We start from the raw sequence: 18,486 nt of genomic DNA, 5'->3' as shown, positions 1-18,486 counted from the left end.
AGGCTGCTGTTTTTCCTTCTCAATGTAACTGAATGTGTCTCAATGGGACATGGGTTTTTACTATTGAGTGCTGTTCTTAGATCTACCAGGCAGCTGTTATCTTGTGTTATCTGGTTACCTTCCCATTGTTCTTTTGTTTGGCTGCTGGGGGGGGGGGAAGGGATGGGGGTGATATCCCTCCAACTTGCAGTACAAAAAAAAAAAAATCTGTTTGCTCTTTTGAGAAATGGATTTCAGTGCAGAATTCTGCTGGAGCAGCACTATTAACTGATTCATTTTGGAATTTTTTTTTTCCCATGACAGTATCCATTTAAGCTGATGAGGATTCTACTGGGCCCACCAGGAGATTTTCTGAACCTGAGTACTGAAGACGAAGACAATCCAAAATAGAACTGCACAAGACCAAAGAGCACAGAACTCATGTACTATAACACTTTAAGTAATGGTTGTTAAAACAGCATCAATAACACAAAGCATAAAAAATATGGAACCTATGCATTAAGTTGATTGTATGGCAGTTTGCCTTAGGCATCTTCTATTATGAACTCTACACATTGAATATAATGTCACTTTCAGTAAAGCAAAAGGAACATAATTTTACATTATTTACTAAAAGGCTATGATCCCTTTCCTGGGACAGTTTCCCAGTCTTTCCCTCATTACTTTTTTTTTAACTTTTTAAACATATTTCTTGCCAACTGTGCAGTCAGGCTTGATTGCAAAATCAAGAGTGTCCTCTGTTGCACCTAAATCTGGGAGGCTCTTCCAGCCCTTGCCTAATAACTTAGCACTTTGCTTTTATTACCTGTAGCTTATGGGTATGAAACAAGTAGCCTCCCAGGAAAATCCAGTACAAAAGCTTAAGTGAACTGGGGCCAGGGGGGTCATCCAATGTCTTCTTTCCCTGAAATTGTGGCCCCTGAAACCCCCAAAGTAGCCTTTTTTCAAACAGTTTGTACATTAGCCTGGCATGATTTCTGCAGCAGAGCTTGGGCCTTGGCCCGTAGCCTTCGAGCTATCATTGCACAACACTGCCTGACTAATCTAAACTGTAATAAATAAAGGGAGTCAGTCCATGACACCTCCCACCACAGGTAACAATTCTATTCCAATCTCACTTACTCTACCTACAGTATAACCTTTGGAGGATCTGTTTGCTTGATACACAGTCATGTTCAAAAGTCTGCTTTATCTGGAATCACTGACTTGTGTGAACCCTGCCCAGGTTGCATTTAATGTTTGTCTGAATTGTATTGCATGTCAATGTCCCTATAGTGTGTATTCAGTGTTACCATTAAAATTACTGAAAAACAGGAATATTCATTTCTGTTTACAGTTTTAGTCTGCAATAGAGATCCATGCCACAGCATTGACAAAAAATAAACAATTGTCCATTCCTCCAGTGAGTGTGCCAGACAACACAGGATTTTAGCCAGCAACTATAAAATGTGGGAGATGCATAATGCCTGCAGTGGCACATATACACATATTTGGGGCCCCTATGTCAATCTGATTTGTGAACATTAAAATACAGAGGCCCTTTGTGGCCTAAGATCAACTTGCTGGGATAAATGGAATAGGAAAAGCATCACTTATTTAAGTATAGGCTTCAGAACTTGTGGGCCTCCAGCTTTCCTGCCCAGGTGCTTTATGTCCAAGAATTCACTTTTTATTGAAATTATATTAAATTATACAGGATGCATGGTCTTTCCTATTCTCTTACTGACGTTCAATAAACTGGAGGTTGATTGGTCGACTTGATACAAGGACTGTTCGGTTCTTTGTCCCCACCTCTCCCAGCTCAGGGTCAGGTACCACCTGGAACTTCTGTATGATCTGTTATGGAGGAAAGCACAAGAAAGCAACTAAAACATATACTTGCAAACAAAAACAATCATGGATTTTAGGAGGATTTGTGGTGATTTTGTGGAGGTTTGTTTTACCATTAGAATAAAGTATGAGTAGGCTTTACTTGCATGCTGTGGCATAGCACTGGTTTCATGCACAGGTGCAGTTGATAATAAGGTGAAATGCTTCAAATCAACACAACTGGATTGGTCAGTAGGTGTGAACCAGAAAAGAAAGCATAAAAGGAACTGATTTCTTGGACAATTTCGGCTATAGCCATGGTATGCACTGATCACTCACAATTATGCCTGGACCACACCCATAAATCCAGGTGACATCCGGACAGGTCCAGACTGACAATCTGTGGGTTCTAACAAATGCCAGAGGGGCTGCTGTAAAATGCTTTAGACAGGCCCATTTTTGTGGCAAGGCCACAAAGGCCCGGGCCTAGGGCGCAAAATTTTAGGGGCGGTTACTAACTTTGGAAAAGGTTTCTAGAGAGGTTTAGTATTTAACTTGAACTTAAAATACTTTAAATATTTGTGGTGCTACTGTATATCTTGAGATAACAATACCCAATTATTTATAGCTTACCCTAGATAAAGCCAGGTGCATCTCCAACTCAGCAATCCGTCGTCCAGCACAGGCTCGCACCCCGAACCCAAAGGGAATAGAACTGAAGGGATGTTGCTTTATCCCTGAATTCCTCAGCCATCTCTCAGGCAGGAATCTGTCAGGCTCAGGGAACTGGGTCTCATCTCGAGAGAGGGCGTAGTGACACAGGAGAAATTGAGTCTGATATGAGAAAAGATATTTTAAGCCAATCATAGTTTTTTACGAAGCCTGGATATAACCAGCAGCTACCCTCCAGGGATGTCAGAGATGGGCAGGACATTGTCAGACACAAGGGGTTGGGACAGGGGTCCCACAGGTACCCAGAGGAACAGAGCTCTTGTTCATATTCCTGATCTACGGTTGTTGTTGTCTAAGTAGAGCAAGGGCATGATCTGGGTGGGAGACAAAAATCTGACCCGCTGTCCACCCATGATGTCACCCAGCGTCGGACTGGAGGGGTGTGGGCCCACGGGCGCTACCACATCAGGGGCCTGCAATCTCCTGCCAGCCGTGTAGGAGCGGATCTGGGCTGGTGGGGCCCACAGGTTTTTTTCATGGTGTACTGCTGGCCAAGTCCTACCCTAATGTCACTACCCCCAACCCCTAAATTATGGTCTCATTCACAAACGTTATAGGCCCTTCCCTAAATGTTATTGCGCGTCCCTTGTGTCAACATTGGTTGCAACCTTAGATAAGCCCTATTGCTTATAAAAGCTCTAAAAGATTTACACACACACACACACACACACATATATGTAACTGCTTCTTTTGTACTTACGTTTTTTGGAATAACATAGTCATTAAGAATCAAGTCTTTCTCTGTTACAACTCGGCCATTTTCTGGTACCACGGGGTGCAGACTATAAAAACAAAATAGTTCATTGACTTTTTTATGTGCTACTGTGACAGAATGTCCTGTTATAAGGCTAGGGCCAGACTTGGCCGAAATCAGCCTGCTGAAATCTACAGGCTGATTTCAGCCCCTGACCGCTAGCATTATCCTCTTCTCTGTGTCCAGAAGTCTTGCATTGGCTCCGCGCTAACATACTTAGTGGATTTTGGCCAAGAAATACAAGACTTTGCATTTCAAGCTGAAATCCTCAAACTGCTCTCAGGGATGGACTGGGCTGCTGGGACCCCCGGAAAAATCCCAGGACCACTGCCTGCCCAAACCTGTCACTGCTGCCTCTGGCTTCCCTCTCCTGCCCAAGTTGCAGGACACTGAATTAAGAAATGTTTGCAAGCGGGAGGTGGGGTGAGCGTATGCTATTGGGCTTGCGGCAGGCAACAGGGGCTGGAGGTCCAGAGGGGGCTTTGTGGCAGGGGTGGGAGGGAGGGGGACCCCTAAAACAGCAGTCCCAGAGGGCCACTGCCCCCCCTCCTATTTTGATCCTGATCCTATTTTTGCGACAAAGTTGACACAAGGCTTCCAGAGAAGAGGATTCTAATAGCGGTCAGGGTCTGAAATCTGAAATCCATGTTAAAGATAGCTAGAATCTCAGTTATAAACCAGGACTGCTGCTTACAATGGTTATCAGCAAAAAATCTTGCATCAGAGTACCAAAAATCCTCACCGGAGGGTCTCCTTGATCACAGCCTTCAGTAAGGGAATTCTGGTAATAGCCTCACTGTCTGGGATGGTTTCACCTGGAATAACACTGATGATCTCCTGGTGTAGATTGTGCTGGATTTCTGGATTTCTTGCCAGCTGGTATAGAGCCCACGTCAATGTGTTGGATGTCTGGAGAAAAAAAACAACATTAATTATAGTATTTAGTATTATGAGGGCCTGTAGCAAAAGGTAAAGATGGAGCAATGGCTCAAATCTATAGGGTGATTAGGCCACAATTCTTTATATGCCCTGAAGTTCCTTTTAAAATAACTGATGGTTTCTGTTCAGTCTCGAAAAGATATCTGTTCTCCTATTGAATAGGTGAATAAGAACAACTCCAACTATGACAAGAAGGAGGTAATGCTGGGTAATGAGGTAAGGTGTAAGACTAGAAAGAGAGATCTTTACGTCTGTGTTGTCTACGTACTGTGTCTACCCCAGCCTGGAGCAGTTCCGCCACACTCCCACAGATCTCCTGCATGTTGAGTTTCCCACTGGAGAGGAGGTAAGTGAGATACTCACCCTCAACCTCCTCCCCTCGCTTCAAACGACCCTCAATTTCTTCCATTTTCTTGTCTATCAGTTTCTTCCCTAAGAGCAGAATGGAAACATTAAGGCTCTGTAAAAGGTTGGTAATGCATGTTGGTGCAAATATTTAGAGATAGTCTTTACATCAGTATGACTTTTGTTTTATATACAATAATAACGTAATGCCTTTACTTTGGTGCTCTCTCTCTTAAGGAGAGAATTTACCGAATGTATTGGTGCGAAACATGGGCTAAAAGATGATGAGCAGGGTTCTATCCCAGTCTATTTCCTATTATAATTGATTATTTCCCCAACCGATCCTCCAAAAGACTTATAGTCTATGCTCTTCAACAGTTTAGTAGAGTAGCCATCCACACAGCAGTGTATAATGAAAAGGACTGAAGGGCCTTCCAGTGTGAATAAATGTATTGAAGCACTACATGTTTCAGATCACACGGGTCATTCCTCTGGTGCAAGTTACTTTGGCAATTCACTCTCCTCTCTTTGATCTGCTTTTCACTTTGTTTTTAATCACTTTACATTGTCTTATGACAGTAATAGGGAAAAGCTTTCCAGGTATTGTTAAACTACAACATGCGTCAGTTATTTAGCCACAGGTGGGAGTTCTAGACCAACATTATTTGTTGATTGTCATTTTGCCTTTTACACTTAGCTAGAATAATAGGATCGCCAGAACAGCGGTTGAAATTAACATTACAGAAAAAATCCAGATAAAATAATTAAACAAAATAATCGGTGAGGTTTTAATTACACAGTTTCTGTCCTTTTTATTAATGAATGGGTCAGCTGTCCTAGGGAAAGGCAGAGATGCTGTGGTGGAGAGGGGTCAGATCAGCACATCTCTGAGGCTGATTCATATGCCAAAGATCAATGATGAGTGAAAGAAGCAATTCTTTTCATAACTGCAGTGGATGGTAGCTCTGTTCTGTGGAATGCATGTGGCCACTAATACATATGGCATTGTCCTGCCCTGCTGATTACTTGGCACAGATAAATTGTGTTTAACCAAACATAGGAAACTACTGGTGGTCAATAGAAGCTGCCCCAAACTTCCTTTTCTAGTAGTTTACTGTGGCTGCAGCATTACAAGCAGTAGCTGGCTTACAGTAGTAGAGAAGCAAAGCTGTTTTCTAATTGACAGCAGGAAGCAACTTGACCCCTCCTACTCCATTCTGATTGGACAGGCAACAGTTACAAGGCTGTACATCACCTAACCACCAGAACTAATGTAACAAGCATGGTACAGACAAGGGTTAAACTGAATTTTAGTCAAGGCAGACAAGGAGTAAGGGCAGGAAGCAAACAATTGGAGTCAGGAAACAGGCACAGAGCCAATAACCAGGAGATCAAAAGCTTAGGCAGGTACTGTAGTAAACAGAGCCAGCTTAGGCAATGTAAAGGGGCAAAAGAAGGTGTTTTAGAATGGCACATTGCCATCATGAAGCATGAAGCATTCTGTTTGTAGACTTTGGGCTGCAGTCCTATGAGTCATTCTTATGACTAGCATTACTTTACCCGATCATATCTGGAGGGAACTATTCATAGTCAGAAACCAGAAACCAAAAAGAGACCTTTCATGTTATTATGGTGCCAATTAGAATGCAATGACATCTAAGGTCCTATACAAGAAGAAACCAGTAGCCCCATCCCCAGTTATACAAATGCCTGTGTTACTGTATAATTATATGCGCTGTACAGAGAAATGTTTGTGTAAGTGTAAATATATATATAAAGAAGCACAGAGGGGCCACAAGCCTAAATCCTTACCATATATGAAAATGGTATCCCATGCTTCCACAAAGCGTCTCCAGTAAGGAAATATTCCCCTTGTCCAGCGTGGAAGTCTTTCCATCCTAGTCAAGTTTTCAAGCATAATTGCAAATGAGTTTATGAAGTTCTGGGTCTCAGGTGGAATCTCTTTCTTCAAGATGCCAATCCTAGTCTCAAATAACACAGTACAGATACCTGGGCAGAAAGGCTAATTAGATCTCAGTGTATGTAGGGCTAATGTGGACAACACAGAAACTAAACTTACTTTCAAAGGCAAATTTATACATGAGAGTGGAAACGCCATCCACCATTGTTCTACTTGGACTCTGTGCTGTAATTTCCTTAAAGGGATACTGTCATGGGAAAAAAAATTTTTTTCAAAATGAATCAGTTAATAGTGCTGCTCCAGCAGAATTCTGCACTGAAATCCATTTCTCAAAAGAGCAAACAGATTTTTTTATATTCAATTTTGAAATCTGACATGGGGCTAGACATTTTGTCAATTTCCCAGCTGCCCCATGTCATGTGACTTGTGCTCTGATAAACTTCAATCACTCTTTACTGCTGTACTGCAAGTTGGAGTGATTATCACCCCCTCCCTTTTCCCCCCAGCAGCCAAACAAAAGAACAATGGGAAGGTAACCAGATAACAGCTCCCTAACACAAGATAACAGCTGCCTGGTAGATCTAAGAACAACACTCAATCGTAAAAACCCATGTCCCACTGAGACTCCTTCAGTTACATTGAGAAGGAGAAACAGCAGCCTGCCAAAAAGCATTACTCTCCTGAAGTGCAGGCACAAGTCACATGACATGGGGCAGCTGGGAAATTGACAAAATGTCTAGCCCCGTGTCAGATTTAAAAATTGAATATAAAAAAATCTGTTTGCTCTTTTGAGAAATGGATTTCAGTGCAGAATTCTGCTGGAGCAGCACTATTAACTGATTCATTTTGAAAAAAATTTTTTTTCCCATGACAGTATCCCTTTAATAACAACTAGCAGTTCGGTAACCACATCATTGAAGGACTCTGTATAGCGTGTGGCTTCTTTTGGTTTCAGTATCCTTTGGTTTAACACCCTGCGAAGAGTGTGCCACCGATGCCCCTCTCTGAGGTAGAATAACAGAGAATAAAATAGAAGAAGCGTTATATAATCTTGCTGTACCAAGGTGACGTCAAACAAGTGAATTTAATCAAACTATGTAGTACTTTCACAAAAATCAAATAGGGGCAACTCTTGTTCCCCTGGGGAAGATCAGGTGGATGTAGGCTTAAAGGAACAGTTCAGTGTGAAAATAAAACCTGTGTAAATAGATAGGCTGTGCAAAAAAAATGTTTTTAATATAGTTAGTTAGGCAAAAATGTAATGTATTAAGGCTGCAGTAACTGGATGTCTAACATAATAGCCAGAACACTACTTCCTGTTTTCAGCTTCCTAACTCTGAGCTAGTCAGCGACTTGAAGGGGGGCCACATGGTACATATCTGTTCAGTGAGTTTGCAATTGATCCTCAGCATTCAGCTCAGATTCAAAAGCAACAGATATGACCCATGTGGCCCCGATTAAGTCTCTGATTGGTTACTGCCTGGTAACCAGGGTAACCAGTCAGTGCAAACCAACAGAGCTGAAAAGCAGGAAGTAGTGTTCTGGCTATTATGTTACACACCCAGTCACTCCAGCTTTTATACATTACATTTTTGCCTGACTAACTATATTAGAAACATTTTACCCTGTTTTTATTTTTACACTGAACAATTCCTTTAACTATCCAGTCAACTGGGCTGTTGCTTCATTTATTCCAATTTTGTTCAGACGTATACGTTATTCTCCTTGGCCATTATGCTATTGCCTCTTTTTGCCTTCCTCTCCCTTTAACCTTCAAGTTTGTAGCATTTTTATTGCCTTTTCCATTGATTTAACCCTCAAATTAATTTTCTTATTTCTCCATTAATTTACGGGCATACGTTCTGGTTTACTGTATATTTGGACTAAAGTGTACCAGTAAGTGAACAGAAAATAGCAGTAGCGGTTCAAGGTTATCAGTTATTGCTAGGTGGGTGGGAGATGCATCATTGTCAGAACTAGGGGTAGGCTAGGTGCCTGCAGAACTGAAAAGAGAGAGCACCTCTAGTGTCCATTTATATAATTATTGTATGAATGTAGTTCTGGCAAAACCTATGCATCTCCAAGTTAATGGTTGCTCCTAAATAAATGTTAGCCTTCAGTAAAGCAATGGTAGTTTTTTGTGTAAGGGGAACAGGTTATAACAAAAAGGTATATTTTACCTTTAAATTGATTTCTGGGGGTTTTTTTCGAAAAAAAAATTCTACTCACTCGGTTAAAGGCCCGTACGAAAAATTTCTGAGATCACGGTGTTCTTTCCACATGAACATGTCTGTCCTCATGGGATATTTTCCCTCTTGTCTGAGCAAGTTTTCCAGGAGCTCAGGACTGGCCACATTCACTAGCCGGTGGCTTCCTATACAAGTTTTCCACAGTGGTCCATACTTTTTCTTCCAAATCACCTGAAAGGGTCAACATTATGATAAAAGATGCTGTCAGTGAGGGTTGACTTACACAATCTGTCTTTCATTGAACTGTTTTGTTAAACTTATTTTTATGAGAGGTCATTTAAAGGAATTGTTCAGTGTAAAAATAAAAACTGGGTAAATGGATAGGCTGTGCAAAATAAACAATGTTTCTAATATAGTTAGTTAGGCAAAAATGTAATGTATAAAGGCTGGAGTGACTGGATGACTAACATGTCAGTCAGAACACTACTTCCTGCTTTTCAGCTCCCTTGGTTTACACTGACTGGTTACCCTGGTTACCAGGCAGTAACCAATCAGAGACTTGAAGGGGGGCCACATGGTTCGTATCTGTTGCTTTTGAATCTGAGCTGAATGCTGAGGCTCAATTGCAACTCACTGAACAGATATGTACCATGTGGCTCCCCTTCAAGTCGCTGACTGACTCAGAGTTAGAGAGCTGAAAAGTAGGAAGTAGAGTTCTGGCTATTATGTTATACACACAGTCACTCCAGCCTTTATACATTACATTTTTGTCTAACTAACTATATTAGAAACATTTTTTATTTTGCACAGCCTTTCTATTTACCCAGTTCTTATTTTCACACTGAACTGTTCCTTTAATTAGATATGAACATGGATATGGTCAAATATTAAAAACCAACCAACAATAGATGTACTGACAATACTGCAGACCTTTCACTATATAAGACATAAAAGGAAGGAAATGATTTTATCTTCTGCAAAATTAAAAGGAATAGCCCCTTTTTTTTTATTTTCGAGTTGTAGTGAGGAACAGAACAATACTTCTCCATACATTGGAAAAATGGGAAAAATGGTCGGTTTTTGTTAAATCAGTAGTGCGCATGTAGCTTAGCACCTTGTGTTCAAAGGGGCATATATATATATATATATTTTTTTTTAATTTAAATCAATTAAATGTGCAGACATTAAGCTATCCAGGCCCTGATTGGCCTGGACTGGGGCTGATGTAAGATGCCATAGTGACTATCTATTGGACTGGTGAGGGCTGTTTGGGCCTCTGTGTACTTGAAATGCCAGGGCCTACTTTGATTCCCAGTCCAGGCCTAAGCTGTACCCTTATATTATACTGTCTCCCACCTGCCTCATTCATTGTAACATGAAAAGTGCTGTACACTATTAGCTTTCTCACCTGTAGCTCATGGGAATGAAAAACATATCCTCGTAGGAAAACCCAGTACAGAATGTTGAGGGTACTGGGACCTGGAAGGTGGGTGGAAGGCTTAAGTTTCTTCTCTTGCTCCATCATGGCTGCTGCAACCCTTAAAGAGGTCTTTTTTCTCCCAATCTGTACATTTGCCGAACATGTTTGCCACAGCAGAGCCTGGCACCTCTTCCTCAGTCTCTGAGCTATCATTGCACAGCACTGTCTGGTTTATCTATAGTGAATAGATTGATTTAGTTCAATGGCACTTCCCACAGCAATAAGGGGAGGATCTAAGCAAGCTGGTTAGACCTGCTTGGTAGTTCTCCAAGAATCTATTCACTTAGTGCACATGATGGAAAAATACCAGAATATACTAAAAAGGGAAGTTTAATCATCATTGGCAGACACTGCCTTCCTGGCCTTGTAAAAACAATGGGAGAAATGTCATTAATAACATAAACAGAATACAGATACATTACAAAAATAAGAATAAAAAATTACATATCTCAAAGTTATATTTCACATTAGTTGGTTTATTACATTATACTTTTTACATGCCGATTGTGCATTTATTATTTAAGATTGGCTTGAAGGTGGTGTAACTGTGTTTGGAAACAAGGGAAACTTGTGCTCACCACTAATTTTTAAAACCATTAGGCGGGGGTGCAATGAGGCTGTGACCACAAAATACATATAGACAAATACAAGAGTCCTCTGCACTCAACCCATTATCAATATATTTAAGACAGAGACATTTTGTGCGTACTGCTACTGAAAAATGCCTTACCCTTTAAACCAAACAGGGATTGTTTGTCCATATATTGCAATATATTTAAGCTGGCCAACTATGTCAGTCATCCCATATCTGGCCAGTCCTATGCTCAATTTTCATCTGATTCATTAAGAATTCTATTGCTTCATTATGCATTTTACAAAGGGGATGACTTTGACGTAGTTGGCCAGCTTAAATATATTGCAATATATGGACAAAAAATTCCTGTTTTGTTTAAAGGGTAAGGCATTTTTCAGTATCAGTATGCACAAAATGTCTCTGTCTTAAATATATTGATAATGGGTTGAGTGCAGAGGACTCTTGTATTTGTCTATATGTATTTTGTCGTCACAGCCTCATTGCACCCCTGCCTAATGGTTTTAAAAATTAGTGGTGAGCACAACTTTCCCTTGTTTGTTATAGTTTATACAGGAGCAGTGACCAGCTCCATGTTGTAGCTCCCACCCTTCCCAACTATAGTCAGGTGATCCCACTGGTGTCTAATAAAAGGGCAGCCACGTTTGGGAGTTCTACTTTTAAAGCAGCTAGTAAGTTGCAGGTAAAACTTAGTCCCTTTGTAAAATGCATAATAAAGCAATAGAATTCTTAATGAATCAGATGAAAATTGAGCTTAGGACTGGCCAGATACAGTGTCGGACTGGGCCGGCGGGATACCGGGAAAAACCCAGTGGGCCCCCAGCCAGCCCAGACCTGTCCCCGTTCAGGCGCCCCCTTAAAAAACTTGTGGCGCTGTACCTCAGCACAGGCATGCGGCATTATGACAGCACCGGGTTTTGCGCAGCCGCACACATCGGCATTCGCACAGGCGCGCAATACACTGGCAGGCGCGCAGGCATGCGCTGAGGTTAGTTGGGAAGGGGCCCCCGGTGACTGCCTGGAGGGCCCTTCATGTGGCAGTCCAGGTGGGCCCCCATTGCTCCAGTCTGACCCTGACCAGATATGAGATGACTTTGACCTAGTTGGCCAGCTTTAATATATTGCAATATATGGACAAACAATCCCTGTTTTGTTTAAAGGGTAAGGCATTGTTCAGTACCAGTATGCACAAAATGTCTATGTCTTAAATATATTGATAATGGGTTGAATGCAGAGGACTCTTGTTTTTGTCTAACTGTTTTTGGAGCCAAATAGATTTTACAGGAAAAAAAACTTTTATTACACTTGATGCTTAGTTGTTAAATTGACAAACTTTTTTTTTGTTTTTTAGCGGCAATTGGTTTCTGTAATCAGGCAAAAGACAGGAAAAAAACAATTCCAATTTAATTTACATATTACTTTACAATCATAAAAAACGTACTGAATTGAATATTGAAAATGTGCTTAGAATTACATTTTCTCTTCTTAATTATGAATAATGACAATAATAATAATTTAATAATAATAAAAATAATTATTATTTTGCTTAGGGGACATCCCCTTTCATATAAAATGGTACAGCTTGCCTACAAATGTGTCATTGTAAAAAATGGGGTGCTCTGGCCATTAGCCTATGATTATAGAGGACTCTGGAATAATATAACTAGAATACTAACTTCCTCTGCTGCATTTTACCTGATCTGATTCAGAGACTCCAAATAATTTGTGCTTTTTTTTAAATGTATTGGTTCTGAATCAAACTGGACATTACAAAGTTCACTGTACAATAGTAGCAGACAAAAGTTCATCAACCTCACATAGATTAATTAAATATCGATTTATTTCTAGAGTATAAGGCAAGTGCTGCCATAAGTGCAAAATAGCTTTTAGATCAAAATTGCCTTGGTGCATATAGCAAATAAATATAAATAAAGTGGATAGAGCAAGGCAATTACAGGACTTGAATAATGGCAAGGGTGTTTAGTATAGCAATGTTTTGGTCTCTTTGAGAGCTTTGTAGCGAATACAGTTGAAACCCCCTCCCCCTTGAATGGGCACACATTGATAAGTAAACGTACCTGTGTATACAAAGCAAAAATGTTTGATGATGTTATAGTACACAAAGCATAAATTGATAAAATGATAAAATGTTTGCCCATAAACCGACTTTAATATGTCAAGTGAAGGAACTGGTTATAAACTGAATTTAAATTTAATGTAAATTATTCAGAGAACACATTGATATCTGTGGAGTAACCTTGGGGGCTTGGGCCCTTGAAAAATGTTGTTTCCCCCCACTCCCTCCAGCCAAAATCTGCTCATTCTTCCAAAAACTTGTCCATTCATACCAATCAGTGGCCAATGAGGGGCTTGGGTCTGCTTCATCTGTAGGGTGACCAATGGTTCATCAAAAATAAATACTCTTTACAGTTATTTCCTATTTTCAATTTGTGACTGCCTTTCTAATGTTAAATTTTAGGGTTTTATTTTTCCCCTTCTTACCACTTTCTAAAGCAGCTCGGGGGGGGAATGATTTACTCTGTAACTAGGGATGTCGCGGACTGTTCGCCCGCGAACTAGTTCGTGCGAACATCGGGTGTTCGCGTCCGCCGAATGTTCGCGAACGTCGCGCGACGTTCGCCAATTTGGGTTCGCCTTAGCTGGCGCTTATTTTTGCCCTCTCACCCCAGACCAGCAGATACATGGCAGACAATCAGGAAGCTCTCCCTCCTGGACCACCCCCACACCCCCTGGACCACTCCCCTTCCATATATAAACTGAAGCCCTGCAGCGTTTTTTCATTCTGCCTGTGTGTGCTTGGAAGAGCTAGTGTAGGGAGAGAGCTGTTAGTGATTTGAGGGACAGTTGATAGTAACTTTGCTGGCTAGTAATCTACTTGATACTGCTCTGTATTGTAGGGACAGAACTCTGCAGGGATTTGAGGGACATTTTAGGTTAGGTAGCTTTGCTGGCTAGTAATCTACCTTCTACTGCAGTGCTCTGTATGTAGCTGCTGTGGGCACTGCTGCTGATCTCTCATCTGCTGACTGCTGCCTGTAACCCAATAGTCCTTGTAAGGACTGCTTTTATTTTCTTTTCTGTTTTTTTACTTTGCTACTATAAGAGCCCAGTGCTATTAGTCTAGCTGTGTTGGGGAGTGGGACTGGTGTGCTGCTCCTAGTAGTTCAGCACCAACCAGAGTAATTTTTTTTTTTTAATATATATATATATTTTTTTATTTTACTTATCTCACTGTTCTTTAACGTGTCCAGTGCTGTTTGCTGTTCTTCATAGTAGTGCACCAATAGTAGTGCACTTGCAGGCATTATTTGCCCAGTGTGTTCTTCAAACAACTGCCAGCTAGCTGTGTGAGCTTGTTCACATTCTGTCTAAATATCAATAATAATACCGTCTCCAGAAACACCACCTGAGTGACGTTTTTCAAGCAGCAATAATATATTCCGTTTCCACTGCTGTAGTGTATACGTTGACCTTGCAAGCATTGTTTCAATTTGTTTGCCCAGTGTGTTCTTCATTTTCAAACAACTGCCAGCTAGCTGTGTGAGCTTGTTCACATTCTGTCTAAATATCAATAATAATACCGTCTCCAGAAACACCACCTGAGTGACGTTTTTCAAGCAGCAATAATATATTCCGTATCCACTGCTGTAGTGTATACGTTGACCTTGCAGGCATTGTTTCAATTTGTTTGCCCAGTGTGTTCTTCATTTTCAAACAACTGCCACCTAGCTGTGTGAGCTTGTTCACATTCTGTCTAAATATCAATAATAATACCGTCTCCAGAAACACCACCTGAGTGATGTTTTTCAAGCAGCAATAATATATTCCGTATCCACTGCTGTAGTGTATACGTTGACCTTGCAGGCATTGTTTCAATTTGTTTGCCAAGTGTGTTCTTCATTTTCAAACATCTGCCAGCTAGCTGTGTGAGCTTGTTCACATTCTGTCTAAATATCAATAATAATACCGTCTCCAGAAACACCACCTGAGTGACGTTTTTCAAGCAGCAATAATATATTCCGTATCCACTACTGTATACGTTGCCTTTGCAGGCATTGTTTGCCCAGTCTTTAACCAAGTGCCACCTAGCTGTGTGAGCTTTTTCACATTCCGTGTCCAGAAACATCACCTGAGTGACGTAGTGTGATTTCTGCCCTTTACAGCACAAAACGCAGCGCTGTGTCAACAATGTATTTTTCAGAAACATTTTTGCCCTTGATCCCCCTCTGGCATGCCACTGTCCAGGTCGTTGCACCCTTTAAACAACTTAAAAATCATTTTTCTGGCCAGAAATGTCTTTTCTAGCTTTTAAAATTCGCCTTCCCATTGAAGTCTATGGGGTTCGCGACGTTCGCGAACCGTTCGCATTTTTGGCCGGAAGTTCGCGAACATGTTCGCGAACATTTTTTCCGACGTTCGCTACATCCCTATCTGTAACCCCTAGATTGGTTCATTTCTTATTTTTGGCCTTGCAGCAGAGCCCATGGGCACCATCTTCAGTATCATTGGATTCCTTCGCAAATTGACTGCTGACACTTTTTTTTGGCACATGCGTAGTTGTAGATGGTCTGTATTAGTGGCAACATGAGCTAGAAAGCTCTATAAATTACTGAAGAGAAAGAAGAGGATCTGCCCATGAGCTCTGCATAGATAGGTCAGAGTTACTGCCAGTAACATTTTTTCTAGTAAAACACAATCCAGGGAGTAGCGGGGGGGGGGGGGAGGGATTCAAATAGGGGTGTTTCTTACTTCTTTTAAAGCATCTGTTATAAAAAAAAATTTGTAACTTATAATTTTTATTTTTTATAAAGAAAAGGAGACATTACAAATGAAATTTACAGTATGCATTCATTCTGAAGTAATCCAGGTGGTTGGAGACAATAGCATGGTAACATATCTCATACATGCGCCTAACTTTAGCATCCATATAGTCTAAAACTATTTAGAATCTGTCTTCAGGTTTGTCTCATTACATACTGTATATTACATAGTATATGAACAATATACTGTAGTACAGGAGTATAAAAGTGCTTTAGTTGGAAATATCCATACCATAGCGAAGTAAGACGTGGTGCCTTATCATTTATACTTTCTCATGCTGAGAAGATTCCCTGGGCTTGGTCTACGAGATCTTGTGCAATAAAGAAAGGTGTATGAGTTCAATGACTACGATAATGTGTGGATAAGGCAGATTTAAATTGGGCATTGCCTAAATGGGAAACCAATGGTGATAAATTAGACATTAGCTTACATGTATATCTAAGTTTCCACCACAGTTTTAAGGTATGTTCTGTAGCTTTAAGCATCGGGACCAGAGACTTATCCTTTACCATTGTGGACCAAATCCATGCATTGGGGAAGTAGGGAAAAAATTGTACTGCTTCAATTTTTGCCCACACGATATCTGATGCCCAGACTAGGCCAGTAATTGGCGGAGGTGGACTGCCTCATAGTAGTGCTGTAGCTCAGGCATGCCCAGCCCTTGACAGATTGAGGTGGTAAGAGTCTTGTTATTGACCTGTGCCTACACAAAAATGTGTAGTATGGTTTGTATTTCTTTGAGTGCCTTGGAGGAGACTGGGATAGGCAAGGACTCAAAAAGGTATCGAAATTTCGGCAGTACAGACATTTTTATCCTTCCAAACCAAGGTATTGAGTAGTCTGTCCATTTCCGCAGCTTAGAATTTATACAGTATCATGAATGAGAAAAGTAAAATTGTGCTTTTAAAGATCTTCGTATCTGGTTGTGAGGTAAACACCTAGGTATGAAATGTAATCTTTTTTCCAGTTATATTTAAAGGTGGATTGAATGGCCTCTAGCACTGGGGAGGGGAAATAAATAGGCAATACCTCAGTTTTGGCCACATTTATCTTATAACCTGAGTGGGTGCTATATACCTTTAAAAGGTTGTGGAGGGATGGTAGAGACCTGGGGGTTAGTGGGCGTTAGCAGTACATCGACTCTGAGTGGTAATGTCTGGATGATTGCAAATGGCAGATGCTAACCGTTCAATGCTCAGTGCATAAAGGAGGGGAGACAGCCCTGTCTTGTGCCATTAGAAATTTTAATTGTGCTGTGATTGGCCCGGTAGCTTCAGATACGTGGTGGTATTATTATACAGGACACGTAAGGCTTGAAGGAAATGACCCCATAGGCTTAAATGTTGAAGAAGAGCAAATAAATAGGACCAATTTAGTCAAACTGCTTTTCAGCGTCCAGACAACACTAGGGCCTGTTTTTCTGTTTGTGAAGTATTTCCATTAAATTAATCAACCTCCTAGTGTTATCGTCAGTCTAGTATGAAGCCTACCTGATCAGCACTAATAAGCTTTGTGAGAATAGGGGCTAGGCACTTTGCTAAAATTTTGGAGAACAATTTCAGTTCCGTGTTCAATAGGGCAATGGGCCTATAGTTCATGCAACTAGTGGGGTCCTTTCCTTTTTTAGGTAACAATGTCAGAAAGGACATGAGATCTATGGAAGGGATCTGGGCTGGGCTCCATATTAACTATAACTATTAAACAGTTTAGTTAAATAGGGTAGGTGTATGTGGCAGTATAGCTTATAATTTTGATAAGGAAACCCCATCAGGGCCTGGTGCTTTACCGTTAGCGAGATGTTTTAGAGTGTATTTCTTCTTGTGGTACCTCTTGATTTAAAGTGTGTAAGTCCTCTTCTTGGAACTTTGGTAAATTTGCTGATTGGAGAAAGTCTGTTGGTGAAGGGGACATATTGGTTGGTCCTTGGTTCTGGTTGTCCTGTAAATTACAGGGCAGTGTAGTATTCGTGGAACTACATGACTATATGATCTGGATTGTATACTAAATGGCCTGAGTTGTTTTTAATTGCTGCAATAGTAGAGTGTGGCAGGTTTGGTAAGAGCTGTTGTGAGGTTGCTTTGTAGAGTAGCTAAATGAGCAGTCAGTGTGCGCATGCCACCATCAGAAATCCTGGGCCATGTACAGCAACATTTTCTGGGCCCCCTGGTCCCCACCCACCCCAGCCCGGCCCCCAAGCCCCACCCCAGATCCCGCCCCCACCCCACAGTAAAAAGTCCACACAGACATCAGCAGTACCTCTTGAAAAAACTGATTGTTTGCTATGTATTACTAGACCTATCACTGAAGACTGATCAGTCAGTCTATTGACACCATGTGACATGCTTAATGTATTAAAAGTTTTATTGTACAGATATGGGATTCCATATCTAGAAACCTTTTATCCAGAAAGCTCTGAATTATGGATGGGCAGTCTCAAATAGACTTCATTATACTCAAATGATCCACATTTTTAAGAACGATTTCTATGTCATAATAAAACAGTAATTTTTTGTAATTTATCCAGACAAAGATATAATTAATCCTTACTGATGGTGGCAAAACCAACCCTTTGTTTTTATTTAATGTTTACATGATTTAATGTATGAAGATCCAAATTACAGAAAGATCCGTAATCTGGAAACACACAGGTCCTGAGCATTCTGGATAACAGGTCCCATACCTGTACAGTGCTGCAGAATATGTTGGTGCTTTATACACACCGATCAATAATAATATATGTCAAATGTACACTGTATTTTCATACACTGATCAATTCTTGGAACAAATATCTATAAGAGAAAATACAACAAATACACAGTAAGATTCAGTTTATATTATAGATGCAGCTTGAACAGGCAGGTTATTGTTATGTGCTTTGAAAAC

General features: G+C 40.7%; 1 protein-coding gene across 1 annotated transcript; it reads right to left on the bottom strand.

Annotated features, from left to right (window-relative positions):
* Positions 1–418: 418 nt before the first annotated feature.
* LOC108702937 (sterol 26-hydroxylase, mitochondrial) lies at positions 419–10,335 on the bottom strand. Its single transcript, XM_041578520.1, has 10 exons — positions 10,098–10,335; positions 8,730–8,920; positions 7,393–7,504; positions 6,660–6,747; positions 6,392–6,589; positions 4,503–4,666; positions 4,038–4,204; positions 3,242–3,323; positions 2,443–2,643; positions 419–1,836 (listed from the first exon to the last, which is right to left on the bottom strand). The coding sequence occupies exons 1-10, from the start codon at positions 10,320–10,322 to the stop codon at positions 1,720–1,722; spliced, it is 1,545 nt and encodes a 514-aa protein (XP_041434454.1). The 5' UTR covers positions 10,323–10,335; the 3' UTR covers positions 419–1,719.
* Between the last annotated feature and the right edge of the window lie 8,151 nt (positions 10,336–18,486).

The sequence above is a fragment of the Xenopus laevis genome, chromosome 9_10S (assembly GCF_017654675.1).
Source record: "Xenopus laevis strain J_2021 chromosome 9_10S, Xenopus_laevis_v10.1, whole genome shotgun sequence".
In the NCBI taxonomy this organism is placed as follows: domain Eukaryota; kingdom Metazoa; phylum Chordata; class Amphibia; order Anura; family Pipidae; genus Xenopus; species Xenopus laevis.
The sequence above is the reverse complement of the archived record's forward strand: the minus strand, read 5'-3'. Positions and strand labels throughout refer to the sequence as shown.